The 11,174-nt window shown below is 38.8% G+C and overlaps 1 protein-coding gene across 2 annotated transcripts in view; it reads right to left on the bottom strand.

Moving 5' to 3' along the window:
• Positions 1-1,298: 1,298 nt before the first annotated feature.
• Positions 1,299-11,174, bottom strand: part of LOC119697926 (ubiquitin-conjugating enzyme E2 E2) — a 199,037-nt gene continuing 189,161 nt past the window's right edge. For both annotated transcript variants that reach the window (XM_038129309.1, XM_038129308.1), the window contains exon 6: positions 1,299-2,103. In XM_038129309.1, coding sequence (XP_037985237.1) covers positions 2,006-2,103 — 98 coding nt within the window. In that variant the 3' untranslated portion in view covers positions 1,299-2,005. The remainder of the gene's footprint in view (positions 2,104-11,174) is intronic.

Below are 11,174 nucleotides of genomic sequence, written 5' to 3'. Positions count from 1 at the left end.
GATGCCGGCTCCTAATCCAATCACTCGACGGGAACAGTAGAAGATTCTGGAACAATGGGAGGGGCCGCTGAGTGATGGATAGGGGTCTGGGGAGGGGTTGTAGAAATAAATTAGCACAAATTAGGACAATTAGGGTGGAGATAAGGGGATTGGTATGAACTGATGAAGAGGGGAGAACCAGGGCAGAACTATATAACAGAGGTGAACAGAACATACCAACTTTACATAATCTGCAATAAAAATGACACACTACAACACTTGGGGTGGTAGTTACAGACCATCTACAGCTACATCAACAGTCAGCTTTTCTTCACACAGAGGGCTACTCACCAGCAGATTGAAGCTGAATGTCTGCTCAGTTTCTTAGCAAATGACCAAGAGAAATACAAAAGAGCCTGGAAATGCTGAGCAAGGCAGTGGTGGGTGTAGAGACACCCTGCGGTGTCACCTTGACTGCTTTAGTTTTCATGACAGTTGAATTGGGTTGGAGTGTGATGGGATTTGGTCTCCTTGTTTGGTCTCCCTGTTCATAGTGACCCTGCTGTAATGTATCTTCTTTAAGATAAGATCTTCCTTAAACGTAAGAGGCAAGGAGAGAGGGGAGAGGGCAAGCTAGCACTGTATATAGCATCTGTAACATTTAATTATATGAGACAGGGATTTTCCAATAGGCCTTGCAACACAAAGAACATTCAGCTATCAGCATCGCAGTATATATTTTCTAAATCACAACACCCACACATTTCCTTAGCCAAGTAGAAGTTTTCCCTCCATGGCTGCATATCTAAAATTAGCCTGAAGGTCAAATCTGAATAGAAATACCCTTATCATTGAACATGCTGGGAATGATTGGTGCAGTGGGCTCAATTTTCCCATCGAAAACCTTCATTTTTTTTTTTAAATAACAGTTGCTTTTACAGTCAAAGAGCTTGGAGAAAAGCAAAATGAGGCCTGCTGTATAAAATCAACATCAATATTCTGCTTTCACTGCAAGGCTATTTTTATTGCCAACTATTTTAAATGTAACAAGATGGATATAGTGAAGCCACAGTGTAAAAGATGCAGCAAGAGGCTTCTGAATAGCAAGGCTGAGCACAGACATATGAAAGAAAGGCCTTGAAACTTGGGAGATGTTTGTATATGAAGAAGGACACAATGAAGAATTCTAAGTTAAGAAATGCATTGTTGAGAAGAAGTGAATAGTTCAGGTCTAAAAATAGTTTTTTAACCTGCAGTCGTATTACGTGAGGACTAAGCAGCCTATGCTGCATAAACGCAAAAGCACCGTCCTGCAAGAAGTGCATTTATCAGCCACAGTGTTTTATTGAGTGCTTTAATAATACAAGTGTACATCAACTGATCCACAGTCAAAAGTGGCAGGTCCCTAAGAAATTTACAAGCACTTTTTTTTTTGTTTTTTAAGTAAATCAAAATACATATTAATTTGTTCAATGCAATAGCCTTTTGTGTGGGAAACAGAAGGCTAGTGATAAACACAGTCTTAGTAATGCACAGTGATTCTTGATTTTAAGCTTTTATACAAAACTTGTTCCCAGTAGCATGCACCCACCATTAAAGACTTCAGTACAAAAAAATAACCCTAAACACTACATTTAAGTAGAAATGAGATATAATTCTGAATTTGTTTGTTTTCCCCAAAACCACATGAAAGAAAAAAAAAAAAACAACCCCACACATTAATACAAAGCTTTCTGATAAAGCTCTATACTATTACAGATCCAACATTCTTTGCACTGATAACCAAAATTCCCTGTCTACATTTGAGGGAAACAACTTTCAAGTTAACAGAACAAAAAAACCCAGACCAAATAAAAATAAAAATAAACCAAAATGAAACAAACAAACAAAAAAAAAAAAGGAAGTAAGGACAACCTTTTGTCACAAAATGGTTCAAGATTTAATAAAAAATAAGAATGAAGGGAAGGGCTATTGATGCACTTAGTGAATGTGCTTGCACAGGTCCAGCAAATCCTAGAGGAGGTTCCTATGTGGCGTATCTCTTGGTCCACTGTCTGGCCATTCTGTCGTGCTCTGCTCTGTTAGTCATGTACTGAGTGGCAATGCTTCCAACCAGGGGGTCAGCTGAAAAGGAAACACAAACCATGAAACGCGCGTCAGCCCCGGGAGGACAGAAAAGCTATTTTTAGATCCACATTTGTTCAGCTCTCTTAGGTCTAACAAGGTGCCCACATATACCAGCTTTGTTTTCAAAGCAGGGAAGGAAGGAGACGAAGGTGAGATGGATGGCAATTAGCTATACATGTCTCATAAACATATAACTGAAACAATTTTCTAAGGTTCTATCTCACAAAAAAAAAGTTCTGATAATTTTTTTTGAGCTAAAACTCACCTTCAGGTGATGTAATTTATTTATGGTATTAGACTCCCACAATTATTTAAATTCTCACCTAAGAAGAGGATGAGCTTTAATCTTATTATCAGGTTGAATGTTGTTTTGTTTTCCTTAAAATACTTCAAGTTTCAAAGCATAAAGAAATGTAAGGAATTAGGGCAGCAAGTACTATTTTCAAAGCAACAGAAGTTAATTCCAATTTTTGGATTTTTAAATTTAATTTATGGGATCTTTCTAAGCATTCCTATGGCCAGAATGTTGCATGATATGGTCTGGATCTACGAATTACTTCACAAATAATTAATCAAAACCAATGGGTCCCCTAAAAAAAACAATCCAAGACAAGACATTCCCATAAGTGACTGCATTTCATCAACATTTTTCTTTTGCAGACAACATTTTTTCTCATTTTAAGCAGACAGAATTTATAGTTTCCCCTTTTTTTTTTTTTTTTGAGGGGAACACATGCTCTTGATATTTCTGCTGCAACAGTAAATGTTCTGAGATTGTACCATGCAAGTCCAGAGGCACTGACACCACACTTTTCCCTGACTTAGGACAGATGAAGATGACTTCTTGTGAAAGCCAGGTATTAATCAGCTTTGCTGTTATCTGAAGATGGTGCCACTGAACAATCTGAGCATTGGCTTTCTCAGTACAGTTGTAATCTGAGTGGGGTGCTTGCACTCTGTTAGCCATGGAAATTCCCGGGACAAGATGTCAGGCCTTCTGTCAAGCAGAGTAAATCTGGGCTGTTTTGTTTGGTTGTTGATGATAAGAGTTTATTATAGGGAAAACATGTTGGCTTAGCCAAAAATCGTTTGATTGGCTGACTGCCAATCTCACTGAATATTAGTGAGTAATATCTAATAAAAAAAATTCTTTTGCTTTCCATGCATAACCTGCACTTTCAGGAAGAGCCTGTGATTTGAATGTTAAGTTTCCACCTTCTAAATTAGCGAGACAAGTTATCACTGTGACTGCAGTGTCAGTCCCTGCAGTCTCAGTCCTGCAAACACTTACTCCATGTGCTTACCTTTAATAGCTTAATATATCCAGAGGAGGTCACTGAGGCCTGGACTGGATTATTTTTACATGCATGTGTGTAAAAGAAGCATATCTGGTCTAAGATAAAATTTAAAAGTTGTAGACTGGAAAGTATATCACCTTTAACTCCACAGCCAGGAAGAGAAACTGTTTAGGGGATTATCTGAGGGATTTTGTCCTGTGCAAAGAGGAGGTTAACAGTCTACAGCCTTTTAAGTAGCAAAAAGTTATTTGTGGCTGGAACGAGGTTTGAGAAGCGCTGCAGGGTAAATGGGGAACCTGAGCAATAGGAAAGGGCAATATTTCTCTTCACAAAAGATCTCCCTAAATAGCAACAGGGAAACCTTGTCATAGTGTAATGGCAGCTTGGGGATGAGCGTGAGAGCACTGCTGCAAATCCCCACATCCTCCTCAGACACAAGGCCCTGTGCAAAGTAACACTTCCACAGACTCATGAAGAAATGGAGACTAAGGGCTGAACTTGAAAGGAATCTTTGAAGCAGAATTTGAAGCGTATCCTGGTTTTCATGCTTGCAGGGGAAGGTGGGGTTTTGCCTCTGAGGCATCTGTCTGGGAAGGGTTGCAAGAATATCACAGCATTACCATCTGGAATGCGGCAAGTTCTTATTGAGGTTTAGTGTGTGTTTAAAGGGATGCCTCTGAGATCTTTATAAAACCTTGTATGAGTCAGTGAACAGTGATGTGCTGTAGTAAAGGTTTATCTAGTTCAAATCTGGAAGTTTTTTTCACGTGCAGGATGAATGTTTCTGTGAAAGCATGAATTTCGCATTGAGAGCTGTAAATTGATTTCCTTGATATACTGCAAGGCTACTGAGGATCACATCATCATCCCCAAACCTCAATGATAATCAGAATGTTTGGTTTCCTAGTGAGGTTTCTTCTGTATCTCCTTTTAGGAGCAAGAAAGTATTTCAAAACCATACATCTTTACAAGGCTTTGGAAGGTACAGGCCCTTCCCCCAACCTCCTCCCAGCATGGGATGGTGTCTCCTTTCCTTTGGGGTGAGACAATCAGTAAGAGGCGTTCTTGGTAAGGTGTGGAAATCTGTTCAAGTCCAATAATGTAAAGAACTGGGCTGTTTATTTATCTGTGTGTTCAAGCCTTTGTCTCTGCAGTGTTTGTTTGGCAGTTGAAAGAGTGGAGGTGACGGCCTGTCTGATGTCTGAGGTCTACAAAGCTTTGGTTGTACGTGTGTAAATTCCTGCCGAGTGACCTGAGCATCAACTATCAATCATCTCAGGTGCTTCCTCCAAGCCAGTGCCTCTCTCCACTGGTGTCTGCCTGTATGAAGCAGGACTGTGGAAGCAAAGAGAGGTCCTTGCTTGCTGTAGCATGAGCAGGACCAGCTGCACCCACAGCCAGCTGCAAAGCGAACACTGCTAAAAGGTACTTTCAGTAATTACAGCAATGACATTGATTTTTTTCAGTTTGGCTGTGTGTTTTGTTGGTTAGAACAATATTGAATAAAAAACCAAACCCACAGTTTGGGAAAGCCACTTGCTCATTTGAGAGCATGGAATTTATTTCAGGAATAGAAAAATACTTATTGACAGTGAGGCTCAGCTATTTCACATCTCTGTCAGAGAGTCTGGAGGTGTGCCACACGTAAATATGTACCAGGACTTTAAAAAGGACACTTCAATAGGTGTTTGAAGGACTGGCTTATTTTAGCAGTTGCTGTGAAGCCATAAAGCCATCAGGAGGCACAACTGCTTTGTTTGGGAAGCCAGGACAGCTGGCGAGGAGGGAAATGTAAACTTCAGACCACTGCCACCCAAGCAGGGGCGCAGCGGCCAATTTGTGCCACAGGATGTAAGGACAGTGTGTGAGCTCCAGAAATGCCATTAGTCTCTCCCTGCAGCTGTGTGGACAGCTCCAGCCAGCAGGTCCAAGGAGACACATCTCTCAACACTTCATGAGTCACGAGTCACCACTGCTGCATAATTCACCGTGACGGGCCGTAACACAGAGATTACAAGATAAATTGAAGCATCTTAATTAAAACAATTAAAAAATTTAACTCCCAACATGCACAAGCCTTTGTTATAGTGCCCAAGTCCTACAAAATATCAAGTATGAGGAAGAAATCCTACAAAATACCAAGTATGAGGAAGAAACAAGGGTCCCCATTTACCCCCCCATGCTATGTAGCACATGGCTGAGCACCACCTGGTGCTCAGCTGGCCTGCACTGTTTAAGGGTTATTGTGAAATATCCATTAGTAGGGCCAAATATGTATTTATAAAACAACCACTGCATAAAATATCTAATAAAGAGATGAAAAGGAAAACTTGATGTCAAAATTCATAATAACATTTTCCTTTTGTTTCCATTTCCCTCTACCAGAAAGCTTTCTTATTTTCCATTTGTATATATCAGTGGTTTTAATCTTGATGCTAGAAATTTGTTTCTGTAACTAGTCAACTGCTCTAGTTTTTAATTTTTTTTTCCTTAAAGAAGTAGCATGATTCATCAATGAATCAGGGTTAATTTCAGAATTTTACTCTAAACAGGACTGTGTCCAAATGACAACAATTACCAGGGGATAGGAGTATAAAGCTATGCCAAGAATGTGCTGCTGAAACAGTCTTGTGAAAGAAATTAAAATAAACTCACAATAATTAATAAAAAAGCATATCTATGCAACTCATGGCCTGGCAGGAGGTCACCAGATGTGTGGTGGCTGGCTTGGGAGCTGGGATGGCACTCTCTGTGCACAGCTCCTTCCCCATCCTGTGGGCAGTAATGGGCTTCCCAGCCTTTGGAGTGCTGGTGGCTGTGCCAGGCTGGAGGAGATGCTGCAACTCCGTGGACCCAGAAATCTTTAGGCCTTGTAATTTACTGATCCTTCTAAAACCCCACCCTAGGATGCCTCCTTAACCTTTAACTTGTATGAAGGAAATTTTTTATCCTGTACTCTGATTAACTCCATGCAAACATTACCACACCAGGAATTACAGGGTCAAAGTTCACTTCAGAGGACAGTGCATAAGTAATGAAAATGTATAAAAAAGGCACCATATTATACAGGCAAGGACAGAAGCTATGGTTCAGCAATGTAGTTTACAAGGAAAATGTCAATCTAAAGAACTAGACTATGAAAAAAATCTTCTGGATGATTTACAGGAAGACTGCAGCTGCTAAATCCCTCCTCACCTCACCATATGTAATCCTCATGTTATATTAGAATTCATGAAATTGCCCTGTATTTATGTGATTTTGAAAGCTGGGTGAGCTGGAGCTTGTCCCTAGCTTAAAAAGGTTGGATGCACTGCTCGACAATACCTTGTCATCTTTTGCAGCCACTTAATATGACTGTATAAGGAAGAACATTTGTGTCTCATGTCAATTGTAAGGCTAATCAAATTTACAGTTCAATTCTAGGGAGTTAATGCTATTGGGGATTTGGATGAGCTGAGGTTTGGTCATTACAAAATTTCAGCTGTGTTTAATGCTAGTTAAACTGCTTTATCATTCAGAAGGCAGACTATAATTCTTCTTTAAAAACTACTTTCCCCCCAAATAAATGAAAATATATTGCTACACTGTATTTTTCTCAGCTTGTATTTTTACAGCTATTTCTATGTCAGCAAATAGCAATTTCAGAGCAGAATTCATCTCCTGGGCTTTGCAATGCTCTTTTAAAAATACAGCAAACATACTCTAGTGAAATAAAAAACGGAGATGGTGTGTTTAACAGCTTGATTTCAATGTGCCTTCCCCATCAACCACACAATATGCAATGAAATTCCAATCGGTAATGCCAACATGGTTAAAGAAACACACATTTAGACTTAAAATGTACATTATGGTGTTTGTATGCATTTTATATATTTTTATGAGCTTTTATAAAGCAGAATTTTATTTCCATTGCAGTATTTTGCAGTTTTAATGGAGAACAGCTGATGGAGTCAGTTATTACATCACCACAAATGGGTTCTCAGAAGATTTCTGGAGTACCTTAAAACCTAAAAAAAACACAGCCCTATAAAAATCTCACAGTTTCTTCAGCCAAATATTTAGAATGTACTTTTTTCCTTGGTCCAAGTTTAGATTCAGCTCTGTATCAGGCTGTAAAGAGTTGGGCTCCAGCTGAAGAACAGAATTAAAGTAGAAGAATTTCCAAAGATTAGATGTAATTTGAAAGGTCTTATTCCTTCTCCTGAACTAAATTATTCCATGCTCATAGGTGTGAGAGCACCCCGTTGAGAGGCTCTACAGAACTACACGTACTGAATCAGCAGTCAGCAAAAATTAAACGCTTCCTATTCTTTGGACAGGATGTGTCACATGAAACAAGTAATTTTCTAGTTATTTTAACTTCAGTTACACATTTAGAAGCGTTTTTAGTTTAGGGAATATTACTTTTTGTTTGTTTGTTTCTTTTAGGACAGCCTCTCTTACCAGATATTATGCTGCATTTGTTTTTCAATTAAAAAATTGTGGAGTGCTTGAGCTCTTTTTTTTTTTTTTTTTTTTTTTTTTAAGGAAAAGTCAATGTGCTCTCTGTTTTCTACAGGATACCTGCATTAGAGTTATCTTTATACAGCAGTACAGGCAGGATTGGTTACCCCAAAACCAAACCTCCCTAGAATAAAAGTTCATATTTTCAGTAGCTACATTTTGTTTGGTGCTTTCATTGCAAATAGCAGAGCAGGACAGAATATATTCCCATATTGGCTTGCAGCGAAAGCCAAGACTTCTGAGTCCAATTTTTGTTGGTTTTAATATTGTACCAATCTTTAAGATCCAAAAGGCAAACTAAAGAAACAGAAAATGGTGACAGTTTGATTCACAACAAAACCACCCTTAATTTAAAAATTATTTAATACGTAATTACACCTTCTTACTTGTTCTCAGTGGTATCCAGGTTAGTGTTATAAAAAGACCAGTCAATGAAAACTGCAAAGGCAGCATGAGACAAGCTATACCAAATATGTCACGGAACAATTTAGTACTCCAAGAGGAAGGGATTAAGACAAGATGAATTGTTTGTGAGTAATTTTATTTATTGTGTCACTTTGCCTCGGGAAGTTTTCACAGTTAGCCACATATCACCTGTTTCAAACTCAGTGAACTCCTAGAAGACCATGTCAAGGATACTGTGAGTCTTGATGTAGAAAATGAGATATGTGAAATGCATCATAGCATCCTTCAGTGATCTTAGAGCAGCACTGCTGCTCTCTTTTTCTATCATTAATAATAATGCACAGACTAAGTAATTCTTCGGGGGCAGAGACAGGTGAAGTGGCCCACTGAATTACCCCACTAACCTTTCACCTTTGAAAAGAGTGCTCAAACCCAGGGCACGAGTGTAAAAGGAGCGCGGCAGCGTTAATCCCTGTTTGTGCAGCAATAAAACGAGCTCGCGGTCGGGAGCCTGATCAACACACGCGCACGAACTGGAACAACAGCATGATTCAAGGCAGAACAAAGGGTGGTAGCAGGGCTCTGAATTGCTTTACACAGCCTACAAGCTGAACTACAATTTATTCCTGACTTTCACAAAATCACAATTTCAACTGTCCACATAGAATGTATTTAACCATCTGCGGGGCTCTTTGAAAGCAACGCAAAAGAATGATAAAGTGATCAATGAACACTGTATTACAAAAAGAGAGCAAATAAAATTAGTTTTTTCAGTAAAGAAAAATGGTTGTCACTAGAGGAGAAAGGAGAAAATTCTAGAAAGATCAAATGTCTACTAGGAAAAAAGTGAAGCTAATATCAATTTTAGAAATTACAGTTCACAGTAGAAACCATATAATATATAATGAAGTCTGCTTCTCATTTCAGGAACTAGTTTTACAGATTTGTCTGCTCACTTCTCAACACTCAATAGAAACATTCTAATATATATAGAAAGAAAGTCAAGGGGTCTTACAGTGGTGCCTCAGCTTCCCATCTGTGAAGCCGGACTAAAGCTTTTCCATCACTCAGGCAAGGTATCTAGATACTTTAATAAATGTAGCTGTACAGAAATGCATCACAAAAAAGGCTGCCATCCATGACTTGACTCTAAATTTTGAGCTCTGTAGAATTGCTGGAAATACAGTTGACTTCTGTTAAATTTGCACAATGATTTCAGTTACACAAATATTATGGCATACGTGACTTGATTACGATGTCCAAACTGTTGTCTGGAGAGAAAATGTTACCTATCTTCAAAAATAAAAGAGCTCTGCAAATCTAGTTTAGGAAACATCCATTTACTGAAATATCCATTTTGTAAGCATGGAGGGAGAAATTCATTCCTCTCTCTAGACTTGTGTTTGCTTGCTGTCAGGCTACCTACCACAGACCTGTGTGAAATATGAGGCTGCCTAAGAAAAAGATGTTTCAGAAATAAGGAGTATTATCTGGCCCAATTTTATTAACGCAGCTCTTAAAGGAAAGTGTTGGCAGTGATTCATCTCTGTATCTTGCCAAGGGAAATCATTCTTGTTTAAAGAGAAAGATTTTTTTTTTCAGTCTTCAGTTCTTAGCAGGATTTTTATAAACTTTACTGGCTGACTGAGAGTTAGCTGAGGCAATCATGGATCAGTGAGGCACAGTGTACTGATCTTGAAGAGTTGTCTTTAATTAAGGAAGAACATGCACCTATTAGATGTGCCAGTATGCTGGAACAATTAAAATTCTAAAATAACACACTTCACTTTGATGCTTGGATGCGTCTCAATATTAAAAGCACAGATACATTAGCAATGTGTCTGTTCATAATAACTTACTCAATTGGGAAGCAGTTGTTGCTTTTAGAAAAAAATTAATAAAATGATGTTAGTAACTGTAGAACTTAATTTGAAAGACATTACATGGCATGTGGTTTGATAAAATTTGAAGAAGCTACAGCAATATGCATTTACCTTGTGGAAGATGGCTGTGAGCGGATAATAAGAAAATCACAGCCCTCGGATCTCAACATGTTGTCAAGCAACCAAAATGCTAAGACCCATAATTAAACTGGCTTTTATCCATAGGGTCATAAGTGTATTTTCAGAAAAGCACTGTGGATGTGATTTTTTTCATGTGTCTGAAGATTCACTAAGAGAGGGATAGCTATTCTGTAGGAATGCTTGTGTGTTTGGCATTTCTTCAGTCTAAAAATAATGGAACCAGCTTTCCTATGGATTTGTCTCTCCTTATTTCCCACTAATCACCTCCTCCAGGCAAAGGATTGACCTGTGGGTCTTACACATCCTGAGCAAACAGTTTAACCCCTAAGCAACTGAGGGTAAAGCTATTCTCTGTGACCATGCAACCCCTAAGCAACTGAGGGTAAAGCTATTCTCTGTGACCATGCTTGGTGAGGGGTTAGACATCCTACAATCCCACGTATCAAAGGTAGATTGCTCTGCAAGAAAACCAGGAGCTCCTATAGGATCCACTTGCCATATGGACTCCCAGAGTACAGGAAAGGGAGGAGGTGTTACTGCATGGTCTGGTCTTTTAGACACTGAGAGGCATTTAGAGAGAAAAATGAGTCCTAAAGCCATCTTCATTCTTAGAAGAGTGTTTGAATGCGAGCAATATCAAAAATCTTCAACTTAAAACATTCCCATTTTAGGTCAGATGCAGGAGTCATCTGAATCCTGCTCTTGAATCTATCCCTTTATACCTGTATTGCAATTCATCCTTAGAAAACAGAAAAGCCTACATGTGCCATGAATGCTGCTTATTTTGGTTTAATCTGATTTTCTCCTTCTCGTCCGATTAAATCTCATCATTAATTTG

This window comes from Motacilla alba, chromosome 2 (assembly GCF_015832195.1).
Source record: "Motacilla alba alba isolate MOTALB_02 chromosome 2, Motacilla_alba_V1.0_pri, whole genome shotgun sequence".
In the NCBI taxonomy this organism is placed as follows: Eukaryota; Metazoa; Chordata; class Aves; order Passeriformes; family Motacillidae; genus Motacilla; species Motacilla alba.
The sequence above is the reverse complement of the archived record's forward strand: the minus strand, read 5'-3'. Positions and strand labels throughout refer to the sequence as shown.